General features: G+C 43.4%; 1 protein-coding gene across 2 annotated transcripts in view; it reads left to right on the top strand.

The window, feature by feature from the left end:
- MAML3 (mastermind like transcriptional coactivator 3) overlaps positions 1-18,038 on the top strand; it is a 217,733-nt gene that overhangs the window by 123,772 nt on the left and 75,923 nt on the right. For both annotated transcript variants that reach the window (XM_033061251.1, XM_033061250.1), the window contains exon 2: positions 13,686-15,158. In XM_033061251.1, the coding sequence (XP_032917142.1) occupies positions 13,686-15,158 (1,473 nt within the window). The remainder of the gene's footprint in view (positions 1-13,685; positions 15,159-18,038) is intronic.

Genomic DNA, 18,038 nt, shown 5'->3' with positions numbered 1-18,038 from the left:
TTGTCCCCAACTGGAAGGACTGGGAAGTCCAGGGGGTACTTAGACTTTTTATTCCCTCCCCTAAGTTTGTAGGTAGAATTACGTCCAAAACACTTTTTCTCATGCTCCTGCACTGAAATAGCTTTTGTTTTATCCTTAACTGGAGCACTGCAGTCATTAGCTTATCAGCTGATAAGCTGCAGTCATTAGCTTATCAACTGACATCAGTGCCTGTGCTTGCTCCTGCAGGACCACATAGCATTTTCCTGATAAGATCTTGACTGCCATGTTAACTGGGAAAAGACCCATTAGTTTTAGAGCCAGTTATTCCTTGATTTTTCTCTACCTGAACATATAAATCCTCTTTAAAAATAAAAGGCAACCCCCAACAATGGATTATCCAAAGAAAAACCTCAAGGGCTTTGTGTGGTGGGAGCACCCTGCTGTGCCCCCAGTTTGCTGAGCTGCCTGATTTATCTCTGGAAACTTTCCTTGGGAAGGCTGGAGTCACGAGAGGGAACAGAGAATGTGCTTCTTTTGTACTCTGCAGCACCGGGCTTTCATAAAAAAGTGTTTTACTAGCATGTCCCAAGAAAAACTGTGGGTTTTGCAGACATCCACTCATTCTGTGATTGCATACAAAACCCCTTTTAATAGGTGGTGTATTGGAGGAGACCTTTATAGCCAAACTGTAGGAAAATCATTCTTCTTCAAATCCTTTTATGCTACAAGAGCAAAACAACAGTTAAATTAGTCCTGACTCTTGCAAAATGCTTGCAAGCCCATAGATCTTGATCTCTAGATCTCTGGACTGCGTGTTATGTTTGAACTTTATTGCCCAGGCTATTTGTTATGTGTTTATCCTTCCTAGTAAACTTTCTTTTGCCTTTATGAAACAATATTGGAGCCCTCCAGTGGCCAAACTAATCATTCTGAGGAATGGAGTTCATGCTCTGCCAACGAGGTTAATTTTTTTTTTTCTTCCCTATTAAAAAATTGATTTGGTGATCTTTTTATATTCAGAATTTATGTGGAGTTAATTTGAGTCACAGCATCATATGTAAAAAGTTAGGAAAGCTAGGAAAAGGAAAAAATAGTCTCTTTGCCTTTCTAGGATCTCCATAGATATATTTTCAAAAATTTAATGAGTCTATTGTTTAATTAAATTCGATTAGATTTCATTTTCAGAGAGGATCCCATTACACATACAAGGCAGAGAAAATGCATTTTGAGTATCATGACAATTCACATTTCCTTAAGTGACTTTTATCAGTTCTGTGACTTTTTATCTATGATGTGACTGGTCTGTTCTCTAGCAAAACCTAATTTTTCAGCAGGACATCATCATTTGTATCAGGGGCCTCAGCACATTGAAGATTTTGGCCTCAAGGCTCTTTCATCTGTGGCTCCTACTGGTGCCTTTCACTTTCCATGTGAAATAGAAACTCCCTATATATGAAAAAATAGCTTTTAATTACATTATATGCACTGGATATTAGTGAGAGGCGTTCTCTTTACAAAGGATTTTGAGATCCTAGCAGCTAAAATTGCTTATTTATGCCTCCTCATGTTTGGTGTGGTAGTTATCATCACAGTTCTTCCTTCTTCCAAATTGTAATAAGTCTTTCAAAATCCAGAATCAGATAGGTAGGTTTTGGTTGTGTTGGAGCTGCAAGTTTTGGATGGAGGTGGAAGAGGAGAAAGTGTGGTCAGATGGCCACAATCTGGCATTCAGTCCATGTCCAAAAAGCACTAAAGCAAGGGATTAAGGTTATTTTGCACCAATTCCCCTTTATTTAGGGGCTACTGGAAATGAGTTTCCATCATACTGCATTGTAGAGCTGCTGGTTTGTAATGTCATGTATTATCATCAAAATGCTTCATAACAAGAACATTGAAAATCTCATACTTGGAGGGTTCTGTTTGTTTTATTTCAGTAAAGATCTTCTAAGGAGCATTTCTCCTGCAGACACTGTGGGTGTGTGAACAGCTGTCCTGGGTCATCTCAGAGGGGCATTTATCCCAGTGTCCTCTCAGTGAGCAAGCAGAGTGTAAAAATCAGAGCAGGCACACAGTCAGCCTTCCCTGGCACATCTTCCAGCTCTCCCAGGTCTAAGAACCCCTTGCTGAGCCCATCTGTACAGTTTGCTTTTGCAGCCCCCTGCACATGTGAAGGTTTCTTCTTGCTTCTCAAGATTGGGAAAGCCAAGAAAACAGCTGTAGCAGAAGCTTCTTGTTTGCACTGCATGGGGGGGGCACGTTATGCAAATTCCTCTCCTTGGCAGTGGATGGAATTCCTGGGCAACCCTAGGATTTCGTGTTTTCCATGTGAGTTTGAGAATTGCTGGAGGAGGTGAATGCCCTGCTCCAATCCACCTTTAGAGGAAACTGCTAATGAGGTCAGTTTTTCTCATGGCTTTATTCAAGACCATAAACACCAGCAGGGCTGGGAAGAAAGTCAGAAAGGTGGGGAGAGGCTGTTTGCAGAGTGTGAGTGTGCACCAGGAAGCTGTGCCAGCCACAGAACTATGAGCCTGTGAGATCTGAACTGGGACAGGACAGGGACAGTGATGCTCCTTAGGGAGCCTTTTACCTGGAATTCTCTGTTTGGCAACACTTCCATGCCCTGCACAGAGAAAACTTCACTCAATAGGTTATGCTGCTGTAGAGAGTCATTGGGAACACTCAATAGGAAAAATATCTGCTTTAGTTCCAGGCATTGCAGTCCTTTCTCATTAGCAGGGAGAGGAGAAGGCTGCCACTACTTTCCTGATGAGTCAGGAAAATCCTCTTGTGTTTACAGTGTTGAATATTTCTAATGTGATTATTGCAGGTCTGAATTTGGAGTTTGGCAATATCAGAAAGCTTTTGGGTTTGGGGAAAAAAAGGAAAGAAAATAGTAATAACTTATGTCCCCAGATATAATAACTTATATCCCCACATATAACAACTTATGTCCCCAGATTTGCAGGGGACCCAAAAATCACAGTCCCCTGCAAATCCTACAGCCATCAGGAGCCACACTATTCAAGGTTGTTCTTGGCCTCATAGCATCCACCTGGCATTGAAAAAAAGTCAGTCTCAGGCAGCTGTGCCTTTTAAAGCTGGGCCCTGACTGTAATTCTGAAATATGCTAATTGCCAGGCTTTTATTTTCATTTGACTGTTTTGAAAAGCTTGGAAGAAAGGAGGAAAAATAAAGGAGTTTTGTAAATAGCCCTAGGAAAAACCTCAACCTGCTGCCCATGTAATTTCCTTTAAAAACAAATTTTGTATTATGGGAAACTTTATCACACAGCAGATTTGCACACGATGCTATATGCCCAAAATCCGTGTGGTTTTATATAATTTCATTAGCCTGTTTTCTCATTGTTACTGTTGTTACTAAGGTTACTATAGCTGTCATTAAAGAAGGAGAAAGTGCTTGCTTACCCCAAAGCTCCCTGTGTGTCTAATTAAAAATACTTTTTTCCCCCCTCTTTATAGACTTTGCTTAGACCATCATGGTTGTAACACTGCTTGCTGTTTATCTGGGATTTAAACTGGAGCTCCTCCTGCTAGCTCTCCCTTTCTCCTTGCCTCTTAAATAACCCAGAAGTGATAGAACATAGAAGTTAGCTACTAAGCAAAAAACTTTGGCCTTGGCAAAGCAAGGAAGCAACACTCTTTCCAAGAGTAAATGTAGTGTCATCATTATAGGCCAAGCTATGAAGATTTCAGGCTTATTTTCTTAGAGCTGAGTGGAACAAAACCAAAGCCTCTGGAAATGAAACTGGGGGAAAGACCCAACCCACGCAGACAGAAATCTTTATTAAACACAGATGTCAACAGCAGCAGCATGTAATTAGTGCCCTAATTGTGACTGGGCAAATAACAGTGGCTTGGGGAGGGTCCAGATGGAGGCTCTGACTGTGGATGTGTCTTTTTCTGCTCCCTTTAAGGTCAGAGGAAAGAACAAGACCCTTTCTGGAGTATGATTTATCCCATCTCAGCCTGGTGTAGGGGGCATGAATTGCATTCTTAAGACTGGAATGACCTGACCTGTTTTTTCACCTTTCTTATGGTGCCTGCAAGAGTTCCCAGATTTTGTGTCCCGTTCATAGCTCCCTGCACACACCCCTTGTTTTTCCTGAATAACAATAAAATGAGACATAAAAGCACATTGATGTGACAAGATCTATTTTGTATTCCCATTGGCTGGGGACAGGATTTGGGAGAGTTGGGTCCAATTCTAACCCTGCCACTGAGTTAATATACAGCTTTAGGCAGCTCCCTGCTCTGTTTTCTGAAGTGAAATGTAGAGGTTTAATGTATGTTTGCATCTGAATGACAACATTTAAGTGATAAGTGATGGGTGGGGTTTTGACACACAGTGAGGTTTGTTTTTCTTTTTAGATTTATCTCACCTATGTTTTTCTCTGAGACCAAAATCCACTCAATTCTGATAGTAGACCAAGAGTTCTGTATCTTCAGACTAACAAATTAAGTGCTACATAGATTATCATTCCTACAATAGGAGAAAAAAGAGGGAAGGAGAAGTCCTTTAAAAAGAAAAATAAGATTAGTGGAAACCCACTGTATGAATTCACAGTTATAATGCATTTCTCTGGCTTATCTAACAGCAAACTGTGATGTCTAATGTTTCAGACCTTCAAGGGCTTTAGGAAAGAACTGTAGTGTTCTCTGTGACTTGGTCTTTACCTACAAGTGCTTTATTGTCTTGCACTTATTTAGCGCTGTTAACTTTCAGTGGTGAATGGGACTTGAAGTCTAAATTTAATTTTAATTAGCTGCTAATATGTGCTTAGTATGCATAGATTGCTGGGATTAAAACCCATGTGAGTACCATGGGCAGTGACTACATGTGTTCACTTGTGTGGAAAAAAACAGAGAAAAATTTTTTTGATAGCAAAAGGAAAAAAGAGAAAAACCCCTGTGTTGTGTACACTGGGAATGCACAGGCATGTATAGCATTATGAGTTGCAATTCCTTCCCTTGGAGGGCTGTTTTCAAGATACACAAACAGATAAAAGTACCTGGTTGGAATGTGGTGCAGGGCCAAAGCTGGGAATGTGAGCTGTTTGGCAGAACACTGCCCACCTTTCTCCTGGCAATCTTTTTGGTTTGTGCAGAGATCTCAAAGCCTTACACACCTCTGGGATTTGGGAATCTTCCTGCAGTTGCTGCCATGAGTTCAGCACTGTGTGTGTATATTCAGAGTAGGGTGGGAGAGAGGAGGAGGTTTATCCAGGGATGAAATAAAAAGGTAAGACCTGAGCAAAGGTCTTGGTCTGATGTTGTCACTCACTGCATAAACCATGCTTTGTATTTTTGGTTACTTAGTGTACTCAAGGTGAACCATGTGCTAAATATTGTGCTGAATCAGGGCCTTCATTTGCTTAAAATCTTTTTCTTTGCACTTCATCAATAGACTTAAATAGTACATTTGCAGTTCATGCCACACAGCAGGTCCAGCCTTGTGAGTCTGTGGCTCTGGTAATTGCTGGGAGCTGGGAGACCAGCCGTGCTTTTCCATTAGTGCTGCTGTGTGCCTTTGTGGGACCTGAGGTCAGCTTGAGGTGAAGGTACTGAGGCCACAAACAGCTAAAGTTTGTATGGTTTACTTGGCCACATTTAGGGCAAATCTGCTGTTCAGTGCTGCCTGGCCTTTAGCCCATGGCAAATAGCTCCCAAACTGTGCTCAGAATAATTCAGAACATGTCTGGGGCATCCTATACAGCCCTTTGATTCCTCAAGTCTTCACAGGTCTTTGGTGATCCTGCTTTTATTTTTCTATTTTTTTTTCTTCCCCAGTACTGGCTATAACTTATACTGAAAAAAAATTCATGCAAAATGCAAAGAGGAGTTGTTCCATCAGACATAGTGTCTATCTCTGAAGAAATCTGGCTGCAGAAGAAATGACCTTATCAATGCACCCCTAATTCCTAGTGATCCTAACGGGATTCAGCCTGGGCGTGTTCAAGGCCAGGTTGGATGGGGCCCTAAACAACCTGGTCTGGGGTAATATGAGAATTAATTGCCATACAAAGCATTCATTTGTGTGTCCTTTGCAATGCTTACTGTATCATTAATTGTTCAATCTGTATTTAGATAATCCACAGTCCTTTAAAGGTGTTTGCCCTTGCAGAGAAATCTTCAGCTGAGCCATGTCTCAGCCAAGCTGCCCATTCAGGCACAGGGTACAGATGGGGAGGATCAGGCTAAATTCACCACTTTGTTTGCAGCACTGCATGACTGATTCACAAGATTTTTCTTTTAATGTACTAGTTGTGGAAATCTGTTGATTTGATATTTAAATTATTTTCAGGTGGAAGTTTCATTTATGATTTTACCCCAAGAATGTGTGGGTTTGAACAGGTACAGTGTATGGACCATGTGGCTCTCATTTCCTTCCTTTTCCAGTTGTATGAAACACATTGCTTTAACAAGCATGAACTTAGTCATGTGGAAGAATCCCTGAAATTTCTTAGCCCACTCTGATTTGAGGAACTGGAAGGTGCTGCTTCATGCATTTATGGAAAAGTGGCAATGTTGCCATGATGTGTGTTGGGAGTTAACACCAGTGATATGAATGGAAGGTAGCTGTGCCTTTTTTGAGCTCAGCCTTCTGTCAGCTTGCTCTCTGTCTTCTAGAGATCCTGCACCAGACAGGCTGTGGTAGTAAAAGAGATCCAGGGGAAACTCATGGTCCATGGAAATCCATGGTGTCATCAGGGGACTACTGCCACACCTTTGCTGTGTTTTCTGGCTCTTTCTTCTGAGTTTCTCCCAGAATATTCTGGACTAATATATTATGTATCTAGGTTGTGCCATGGCAGTATTTTGCAAGCAGCTGGAAGGTAATTTGCTTGCCCTGAGCATGGGAAGGGCTTTTCCCTCACATCAGTTAGACAAGGTTTTAGTCTGTCAGTTCTGGAGTCAGGAACAGGGCTCACATCCTGCTGGTGCCTTCATGGCAAGGAAAGCAGAGGCTGTGTCATAGAGCTGCTCCTCCTTTGCACAGGGCAGGAATGCTTTCATGTCCCACATACCCCTTTGCCAGGCAGGCAGGATGCCACCAGCATACTTCTCTAGCTTGCTACAACTTGTGCTCATTCAAGGATGAACTGGGGCAAGATTTTCCCCAGAAAACCATTCCAAGTGTCACATACACAGTCTAAAGAGCTAGGGAGTAGCTATGGTGCATGTGCAACAACACTGGGTGAGTTGTTTTGCTGCTTTTTAGTTTAAAACATGAGACATTCCTGCATTTGTTTTCTGCCCTGATTTGTAGTTCTTTGGGAGGCACAGCTTTAATAATCTCCAGTATCTGCTTTTTATCATTACCCTCTCTTCTGTCCAGATACAAAGCAGATTGGAAAGGGTGAAGACTTAACAGAACAGCTCTCAGACAAGTCAGCTGGAGGCACACTGAAACACACTGAAAATGCAGCTCATGCCATCTGCAAGGACAATTTCAGAGAGAGCAGAGAGCTGCTGGGTGTGAGAGGCAGGAGTAGGCACTGCCAGCTCTTAGCACCTCCCTAGCACTTTTGCACAAATGGAGCAGTGCTGGCACTCCCAAAGCAATGAGGTTAGTGCTTTGCCAGTGTTTACCCCATTGGGCCAAAGCAGGGTTAAATCAGCTAGATCTGAAGAGGAGTAAGCCATGTAGATCATACACTTGGGCAGGAAGGCTCTTTGACAGTGATAACAGCGTTCCACCCATGGAATAGTTTGTGCTCTGAAGTTCTGTTAACTTGCTGTGCAATGTCTTTGCCCTCAGCTTTTCTCAAGCTGCTGTAGCACACACCAGCATCCTTACCTGGCTGACTGAGGGCAGGTGGAGTCAGCATTTACCTGGCTTGACTTCCCCAGTGCTGTTGCTGTTTTGCTCTCATGCTGTGCCCTTTTTTTGTTGCCCTTTTTCCCTGTTCTCTGCTTGGTCTCCCAGTGTGATCCAGCTCCTGCTGGTGGCTGGGAGCTCTAGCAAGGGGCTTGTGCTGCCAGCTTTGCATCCAAGAGTCACCACGACTCTTGACTCTCACTCTGCAGAGAGCAACCCTTCCTGTCTGGCTAAAATGTGAGGAAGGGGATGATTTTCCTCTCTGCTAACTCTTGCAGGTTTACCCAGTGCCTTGATCGTGGTTTTACTATTACTGGGAGGTATTTTGTTCTTCTGGTGGCTGATGGCAATAAAGGGTGATGACAAGAGACCCCAGCAGCTCTTTGCAGGGTGAGGGGCAGAAGGCTGACCCCTTTCCTGAGGCAGAGGTTACTCTGTGAGCCTGCAGAGATGAACAGGTTACTGGCTAGGTTGGCAGGATGAGATTTTACCAACTTCAGACAGCTTTCACAATGTGAATTTCCTGTATATTTGAAGCATTGCCCTGGCCAGTAAGAGCTGGGCAGCCAGTCCCAGCATGGAGAGACACAGCTTGTGCTTTAAATGAGCAATTGTGCTCCAAAATCAATGTGCTACATCAGACTAGTGAGTTAGCAGGCATCAGTGCCATGCTTTCAGCAGCATGAGGAAAGTAAGATAGTGGGGAGTGGCTGGATGCAGGAAATACTTTCATTGTGGGAAGTGGTGATCTGTAACTCACCTTCATGCTGCTTGGCTGAGTTCAGCTAGCAGGGGTTTTTGAAAGACTGTCCTCTGCTCCTCACCACCTCTGCAGCAAGTGTCATTGGGGGCCACTGTGGAGCTGCTGGATCAAAACACTGGTGACAAGATGTGGCTGTACCTCAGGCAGTGGTGCACTGGCTTTTCAATGTCTGTCAGAGGTGATAGGGCAAGGATGTGCCTGCAAAAAATCCTTTCAAATGTTGAGGCTGAATTTCTGGCATGCAGATAGTAATGCTGATTATTCCTTGCTGATCTTAGATGCTGTCATGGCAAATCCACTTGCTTAGTGTAACTTCATAGCCACCCCTGGGACACTTCCTAAATTGTTGAGAGGATTTGAGTGCAGCACAAGAAGTTAAGTAGCAAACTTAGTCTTTAGGGTGTTTGGCAGAGCTCATGGTAAATACTCCCTGGTGGAGGTAAGAAGTACCAAGATCTTTCTACAGAAGCTCTAGGAGGGAGAAGAAAGGGGGAGCAAACTCAGGAACACACACACTGGTGGAAGGGAGAGTAGAAAACCTGGAGGAAGGCCCAAGACTTGAATTAATTTAGTGGAAAGGAACTGAAGGTCATGATGACTGGTGGGCCAGACTGAAAAGATCATTTTTTAACAGAAAGAGTCACAGAAGAGCATATGGAGGAGATAATAACCCTTGTTTTTTGTAAACATCTTCTGAGGAAGATGGACTTTGGGCTTTGGCTAGTTTCTCTGCTTTCCCACAGGGAGCAAAGATGCTCCAGAGCAGGGCACATTCCAGCAGAGCTGGAGAGCCAAGTGGACCAAACCTCTCAGAACTGTTGTCCTTGTCTTGTATTGTATTGAGGTGACTGGAACTGCCCTAAGGAAAGGAAAGTCAGTAGCTGGTGCACAAAAACATCTGTAAAAGTGGCATCAGCCTCCTTATCCAGGGGCTCACAGAGGAGAAGTGCGCCTGTGTTAAACCCTGTGCATCTCATCCAGCTTCTGCTGGCACAGAGAGAACGCATCCTCTCACCTCCCCACCTCCCTCTGCTTTTTGTGCTGGCTATTTTTTTAAGGAGCAGTGAGAGGATGTTGTGCCACCAGAGCCCCATCACTCCCCACCCAAGGCAGCTCCAGGCTGGAGGATGGGCTGCCAGCGGCTCGGCTGTTGCTATAACAACAATACCTCTGTCTGGTTCCTTTTGAAAAATGAATTGCTGCTGGTGAGATGAAGCGGAGCAGCTTCTCCTCCCGGATGGAAGCCCTGCTGACAGCCTCCACACTGTCCTGGTGATCCGTCGGGTCTGTCCCGGCGCGTCCCGGCGCTCTGCCGAGGATTTCGGCATGGCTTGGGTCAGACCCTTTGGGTCCGTCTGTGTTTGCGTGCAGACTCTGTCCCCCTGCCTCTCCTCCAATCAAAAGTCATTTGAAAAGTCAGCCTGACAAAATTTGACCTTTTCTCACTCTGCAACTGGAGTTTTTCCAAAGGCATAGAAAGAATCGAGAGTCCTGCTTCACCCTCTTGTGCTTTGGGGTAGGAAACTGCAGTGGGATGAAGATTCATCAGCCAAATGCTTGGTGTGAATAAAGCCAAAGGCTTATGAAGCTGGAAGAGGGTTCTTTTATTTCAATATTTTCCTTTGATTTTGATATTTTCCTTTTATTTTTATTTTATGTGTCAACAATCTTCTGCTCCTAGACATAAATCTCTCAGCTCCTGCTAATATCTTCCCAGTGCATGCTGTGAAACATGCACAGACCGTGTACTTGTACTAAGAAGGAGAGGGAGGGTAGTTTAGAAGATGCTGTTTTACTTCAGGGATTGTGTTTATAGAGGGAAGGGGAAGTGCTGGGGTTTTAGTCTCAGACATTCTGGAATCCTGGTGGTGGTAAACTGTTTGCCAGTGTATGCACAGTGCTGGATATCCAAACCATCCAGGAGTTAATATGGTGATTGGGAATGAAATCAAGACGTGAAAAGGGAAGTTTCCATTGAAATCATTTGGTAAGAATATTTCTGTGTTGCATTTAAAGGAGATGCATCTACTATTATGGCTCCCAACCCCCCCAAAATGCTGGAGTCAAGGGGCTTCCCCAGCTGCAAGTTGTACCCAGCATGTTGCCTTCAAACAAACCTTTCGTGCTACATTTCTCTCTACCTACAGTTTTTCAATAAGCAAGCAAATAAAATAAAAATATTAGTGCTTGTTAACCCCCCAAATCCTAAAGTCTCTGATGGAGAGCAGTGTAGAGGTACAAACTTAGAATAGGTTTAATTTAATTTCTTTTTGCAACAAGGCACAACTCACTATGTTTCATATTTGATAGAAAATAGTTTCCATGTCAAGCTTCTTTTTGTTGTAATGCATAATAAACATGGTTATGAAGATTTATATACTTGGCCTGCTTTTATTTTCTCTAAAGTCATATTTGTACAGGGGAACATCCAAGTTCCAGTACATGATAGAAACTTTAGGAACTTATATTTTTGGGCTGGTTATTTGCCACTAGATAGTTTTGATTCTTTTGATAAACATTCATATACAAATAAGGTGATAGATCCAGGATAAAATAGTAATATTTTAAAACCTCAAAGTGTGAAACCATGTAAAAGTGTATCGCTCTTACCAATATTTTTGTGGAGTATTCATTCAAACTTGAAAAACATGGAGTCAGTTCACTTGTATTCCTCAGGAGATAATCACTCTCACTACTTGTCATCAAGACAAACTTTTTACCATCTGTCCTTATATGAATTTTACTTCATGATGAGAAGCCTGCCACCAGGTCCTGTTCTTACTTTAGCCCAGCATTTGGTCAATGTGAACTTGGGTAAAGGGCCAGAACACGTGTTGAACATTTCTTCAATTCCTGGTTTTGTCTGTGTGTGCCCATTGAGTTTGGTCATGAGTCACCTGCTGTTTGGGGAATGTTCTTCTGTGGCAAATAGTGACTTTGTAGTGAGATGGCTTAGGAGTTGAAATGGGTGATTTCAGCTGTGAATTGTGTGAGTGGCCCATCAGCGGCAGTATTTAAACGTGCTATTTTAACCCATTATATCACCCGACCACCTGGTCTGATTTTGATCCTGATCTTCCTTTCCACGTGGCACATCTGTGGAGCTCATGGGGACAAGGGCTGCTGCATTTGGGAGAGGAGTGGGAATGCAGGGACTCGATGGGGAAGCCCAAAACATGTTCACAGCCTTCTTGATCCCCACGTTGCTGCAGGCTAGTTCCCCATCACAGGCTGCAACACAGGGAGAGGAACTTCTTGGTACAAACCACTGGCTGTGCTGTTCCCTCATCTCCAGAATCTGGGGACACTCAGGGTATGGACAGCTGCTACAGAGCTGCATAGGCATAAATTCACAGAATGCTCCAGGTTGGAAGGGACTTAAAAATCATCTAATTGCAACCCCCTGCCGTGGCCAGGGACACCTTCCACTAGACCAGGTTGTTCAGAGCCTCATCCAGCCTGCCCTTGAACACTTCCAGGGATGGGACATCCACAGCTTCTCTAGAAAACCAGTGCCTCACCATCCTCACAGGGAAGAATTACCTCCTAATATGTAATCTAAACCCACCCTCTGTCAGTTTGAAGCCATTCCCCCTTATCCTATCACTTGTAGAATGTCCTTCTCCAACTCTCTTGTAGGCACTGGAAGGTGCCATAAACTCTGCCCAGAACTCCAAGATGAGCATCCCCAACTCTCCCAATTCAGAAGTTTAAGACTCATAGCCTTGCCTTTCTGCTTGGTTCTCTGCAGAAGAGCAGCCTGGCATCAGCTGAGGCTGCAGCCATGCCTGTGCTGGCCACATCCCTCTGCTTTGTGTGCTGACAGAGGCCAGGCTGGCCTGAGGGGCAGGAGAAGGACACAGCCTTCCCAGAACCACTCCCTCCTGAACCTACAGATCTTACACGTGGGATGAAAGGGGAACCAGCCCTCTGGGATGGGAGAAATAAATGGGATCTGGATTGTGAGAAGAAAGAAGGTTGAGGACCTCTAGGTTAGGGAAGGGGTGGGAGCTGCATATCTGGGACTTTCCTAGCAGTAAGAATACTTTAAAAACTGATAAAATCTTTCAGTATTTTGTCTTCTATTGTTCTAGTATCAAGGATGCAAGTGTGTCCTGAAGGCGTTTGCTAGAGCTGTGACCTCTTTGCTTCCTCCCCTCCCCACTATTGTTTTTTGCCTTAGCTGGAGAGAGATGCTTTTTTTAGCCTTGTACATAAGTAAAGGACTCAGCCTGTTGCTTGCTACAGTTCTCTGCTATGCTCCTATAACCTGACTTAAAGCTGAAGTTAATACACTATTGTTTTATAAAGTTCTTATCTTCCAATTTATTTGCTTTTCTGTAGACTTGTCTTGCTGTTTTTTCTGTTAGCTATTTATGTTTTATGTTAGCTCCTAGCACATAGCTGATTTCCTTTTTTTCTTTGTTTGATTGAGTTAACATTATGCAAAGTGCCTTCTATTTTCTAGGGTGGATATATATTTTTTTTCCCTCCCTTAAAAGTGATTCTCAATATGTTAGCCAAGAACATAATCAAATGAAACTATGTTAATTTTTTTTTGGTCAACAACACATTTCAATATAAGTAGTCAATGAATTATATTGCAGTTATTTTTTAAGAAGCTTCTAGAAACTTCCAATAAAAAAAAAATCAGAGTGAGTAGTACATTTTAGTGATTCCTTTTATCTTTTTTTTTTTTTTATCCCAGTTTAAGACTCCTCACTGTATTAGTCACACTGTTTAAATCTCATCCCTGTATTAGGCACTAAAATGTTGAATTGGTCAACTTGCTCCCTAAATTTCTTGGAAGTTAGCACAGACTCAGCTTGAAATCCACAGATGTTTTCTACAGTTCTGTTTTCCTAGTGAAGGGAAGGTTTGGTTTGGGATAAGGGGATGTGTTTGGTTGTTTGGGGTTTTTTAGACTGTGTTGCCAAATGGATCAAGGCATAAGAATGAAATCAGAGAAACTTCCTAATCAGTTTTAAAACTTATTGTCACTGGCTTGATGAGGAGTATCTCATCACAGTGCCCATGAACGCTTCTTTTGCACCTGCAAAATGGTTAATTCTTTTTCTCTCCTCTTGTTTTCTTTAAGCTTCAAGAGACAGTCAAAAGGAAGTTGGAAGGCGCACGTTCACCTCTCAATGGAGAGCAGCAGAACGGAGTTTGTGATGGGAAATTTTCCCCAACCAGCAAGCGGACACGAAAGGATGTGCCAGGCATTGAGGCAATCAACAGCTTGCCCATTAATTTGCCTTTACCTGCTGTTTCTCCTCTTCACCAGCTGGACATGAAGGCTCCCCTGCCCATGCAGAACAGTGGAACTCACAGGAGTGGTTTGGAAGACTTGGGTGAAAATGGTGGGCTTTCTGAGATAAAGCTCCCTGTAAATGGCTGCACGGAGCTGGAGGAGAGTTTTAACATCCTGCAGAGCAAGGAGCTAAAGCAAGAGCCCCTGGATGACTCCAACTGCATAGACACTTCTGAAACATCTCTTTCGAATCAGAACAAGCTCTTCTCAGACATCAACCTAAACGACCAGGAGTGGCAGGAGCTCATAGATGAGCTGGCAAACACTGTCCCAGAGGATGATATACAGGATTTGTTCAATGAGGACTTTGAAGAGAAGAAGGAGCCCGAATTTCCCAGGCCTGCCACAGAGACTCAGGAGAGTGCGAGCGTAAAAAGCGATCCATCCCATTCTCCATTTGCTCACGTCCCTTTAGGGTCTCCCCAGGTCCGACCATCTTCTTCTGGTCCTCCATTCTCCAACATCTCCACAGGCTCCAGCATTGCTTCAGCATCCAGCGCACCACCAGCCCCAGTCCCTGCTGGGTCACCAGCAAACTGTGTTGTGCAGTCCCCCCAGACTCCCAGCCAGGCACACACTCCTGGGCAGACGCAGGCACGCTCTGGGAATGGCTTCCTGATGAACCCAGCATCGGGGCCTGGGCCAGTGACCCTGCCCAGTGCTGACCTGTCCCCAGCTGAGCAGCTCAAGCAGATGGCAGCCCAGCAGCAGCAGAGAGCCAAGCTCATGCAGCAGAAGCAGCAGCAGCAACATCCAAATCAGCCCTCAAGCTGGTCACCGGTGGGGCCTCCCTCTAGTCCCTACGGGGGACCCTTCAGTGCAGACAAACCAAATAGCCCAATGATGTATTCTCAAGCCTTTAACAACCAAAACCCAATAGTGCCTCCTATGGCAAACAACCCCCAGAAGTCCGCAATGAATAACTACCTCCCTCAAAACCACATGAACATGATCAGTCAGCAGCCAAATAACTTGGTGGCAAACTCCTTGAGCAAGCAGCCCAACATGCTTTCTTACGGCAACACCAAACCTCTGACCCACTTCAACACTGAGCTGAGCCAGAGGATGACCCCACCGATGGCAAACCCTGGGAAGAGCAGCATGATACCCTACATGCAGCAGCAGCAGCCGCAGCAGGCGCAGATGCCGGCTCAGATGGCGCAGCTGAGCGAGGAGCAGAAGCGCATGCTCATCATGAAGCAGAAAGGAATGATCAGTCAGCCCATGGCGTACGCGGCGCTCCCCGCCCTCGGTCAGGTAAGCGTGAGTGCACAGCAAGAGGCCAACAAAAGGCTTAGTACCTCCTTGTCCAGTCTCCTCTTTCTCCTGGAAAGTATGGAATGTCATTGCAGATGGATTTTTCACGTGGTATCGGAACCTGATTATTAAGAAACAACTGAAATTGAGCTGCATTATACTTTAGACTTGTTGTTAATTCACTGCTCTTTCCCTGTGCCTCTTCTGGGCAACTCTGGGAAATTTTGGGTCAGAAGTCATTCTTCCTTGGAGGGTTTGTTTCCTTTTCTTTCATAATGCAAGACTTGGTGGTCGTGAATCCCAACCCCACTGCGTAGTTAGCATTGTAACAAAAAGATGGAGCAGTTGGTGCCTTCTTCTTGGGGTAGGGATCAAGCCAGCTTTAAACAGTGTTTTTGGCATTCTGGCTCTGGGAGCAAAGGAAGAACATTTTGGCTGCCAAGAGCCTTTGGTCTTGACCAGAAAAAGTAAGAACAATGGAATGCTTTTAGTGGTGCTTGGACCATGATGATGAGATGAGATTAGATGGTTTATTCTGGGACTTTCAAGCAGCCTCTAGCAACCCTAAGTATTTTGTCTTTCAGCAAGAGGCTAAGGTGTCTCAGGTGTGTTTCATGCTAAGCTCTGGTGCAGGAATTGCCAGGTTTGGGGAATACTTTGTAATGAGTTAATAACTGGTTTGAATAGTGATTGCATCAATGCCCTGTTGCCTCCTCGGTCAGCAGGGTGTTCTTAGTTGTGCAGCCTCTGCCAAGATCTGCCCATTGGTGTCATGGAAAGGTTCAAGAACAAATTTTCTAAATGTTGTTTTGAGAGTTCAGAAGTGGATTAAAGTTATTAATCAATTCCCAAAGTAGGTGATGCCTTCACAGAGGTTGTGTGCCACCAAAACATGTCAAGAAGTCTGATATACTCTAATAGTGTATAATACACTAATAGAATTGTTGGTTGATCATTTTAGCATAACCGCTTTCCACCAAATTAGCTGTTTCCACACCACCTACAAGGAATACTTCATTCTGAGCATGGTTTAACTGTGACTCACACTGTAATGCATGTAGAAATACAGTAAATTTTGTCACTCCTTCAGCTTATGGAGTTTGGGGATCAACCAGTAAGGAGAAGTAGGATCCTTACCAGGTCAGACCACACCACATATTACTTAAAATTAACTGCAAAACAAAAAGAAATGTTCATCTGCCTCCTGGTTTTGGTTCAGGATGTATGGTGACAGCTCAAAGGTTCGTATTTTTATATTAATTCTGCTTGCCTGTTTTTTTTAGATATAGGTGATCTAAAGCCTCTTGTTTTTGTGAAGGCTTGTGTAGAGAAATACTGCAATAATGACATGGAACTCAGACTGTAATTGTAGCTACAGAATTGTCAGTGTGTAACTGAGAGGCAGAGGATGCTTGGTCATGCTGTCTAATGCCTTATTGATTTTATTTTGCTTTTGTTAAATCTGTTGAACTCAAAGACCCATCAAACAGCTGAGAGGATGAACTGTCTGTGTGAAAGAGTTAATGCCATCTCCTCCATTTCATAAGTCAAGAAATTCATGTTAGTATCTCTCTGCAATTCCACAATGTGAATGGGTAGCCAAGGTTTCATGTATCTAATCTCACTCAGTTCCTCTTTTTTTTTTAGTGTAGGAAAAACCAGATATTTGGATAGAACAAGACATTCTTCCATAAACAAGTCCAGATATTAAGTAATTTCTGTGACAAACAAGATACTTAAGGCAGAGCCATACTTTGTTATATATTATGTGCAATTCACATTTATTGATCCATCCAGAATGAGGGACTTCTTGCTTTTGTGTAGCCATCAAAAGGTCCCTTTGCTGCTTGTGGAACCCACTTGCCTACACTGAAGGGATTTATTTTGGTGGGAAAGGTTGAAATAATAAGTTTCTAACTGTAATGTATTTCTTACTTCTTTCTCTCCTGCTTCCCTGAAAAGCATTTTGCTGTGGAAAATTAGAAAGCTTATTATTGTGAGATGTGCTTGATGGAACTTACTGTTTTTGCAAAAGTGATAAAAATGTTGATATTGTTAAGTTAAACACAGACTGATGCCGATTATCTGATTTTACAACTTACTACATGCTGATAGTCACAGATGAAAAATAAGGATATTGCACTCTTCAGTTTGAAATACATTTCTGGATGTAAACTGAGTGTATCTTTCTGTCAGTTTATAGTTTCTACTTTCATTGTAGTTTTGGGGTTTGATTGAGATTTGTGAAAGCGAATCTTTGTGTTAAATAATCACAATGATTTAACAAATTATATTTAAGGAGAAAAAGACTCTACCTCATCTAATAGTTAGCAGTGACCATATACTTCTGTCAAGTTACTCTTACAAGGGCATATTCAAGAACCAAAAGCTGATTTAGAGATCATCTGATATGTACCTAAGTGCCTTGTCTTGTTTTCTGTGCACTGCTGTAAAATGTGGGCATGGCTCAGTTCTGTGCATGTGTATGGACACTGGTGAAAACCCATTTGTGCTGACTGTCCTATTCATGTCTCAGTGCTCTGGGCTCGTGTCCTGGGCATGCTGAGCATCACTTCCCACTCTTGTAAAGAGGGGAAGCCCCTCTGCTCAATGTGTGTGTGAGTGGTTGGACAGGCAGAGTGCTAAATCAGCAGCCTGACTAGCAGAACTGGTGTCCAACAGAAACAGGATTTCTCTAAAGGATCTCTGCACTGTGGGTATTGAGTCTTTTCCTGTCAGATGTGTCAGTCCTTTGCTTTTCTGTGGAGATTCAGGACTGGCAGTGCAGTTGTAGTTCTCAACACAGTGTTGCTGAATGACCCCTGTGCCCTGAACCATTAAGTCCTATATCTTATTTTATATCTTGTTTTATATCTTGTT

Source organism: Catharus ustulatus, chromosome 5, assembly GCF_009819885.2.
Source record: "Catharus ustulatus isolate bCatUst1 chromosome 5, bCatUst1.pri.v2, whole genome shotgun sequence".
Lineage (NCBI taxonomy): Eukaryota > Metazoa > Chordata > Aves > Passeriformes > Turdidae > Catharus > Catharus ustulatus.
The sequence above is the reverse complement of the archived record's forward strand: the minus strand, read 5'-3'. Positions and strand labels throughout refer to the sequence as shown.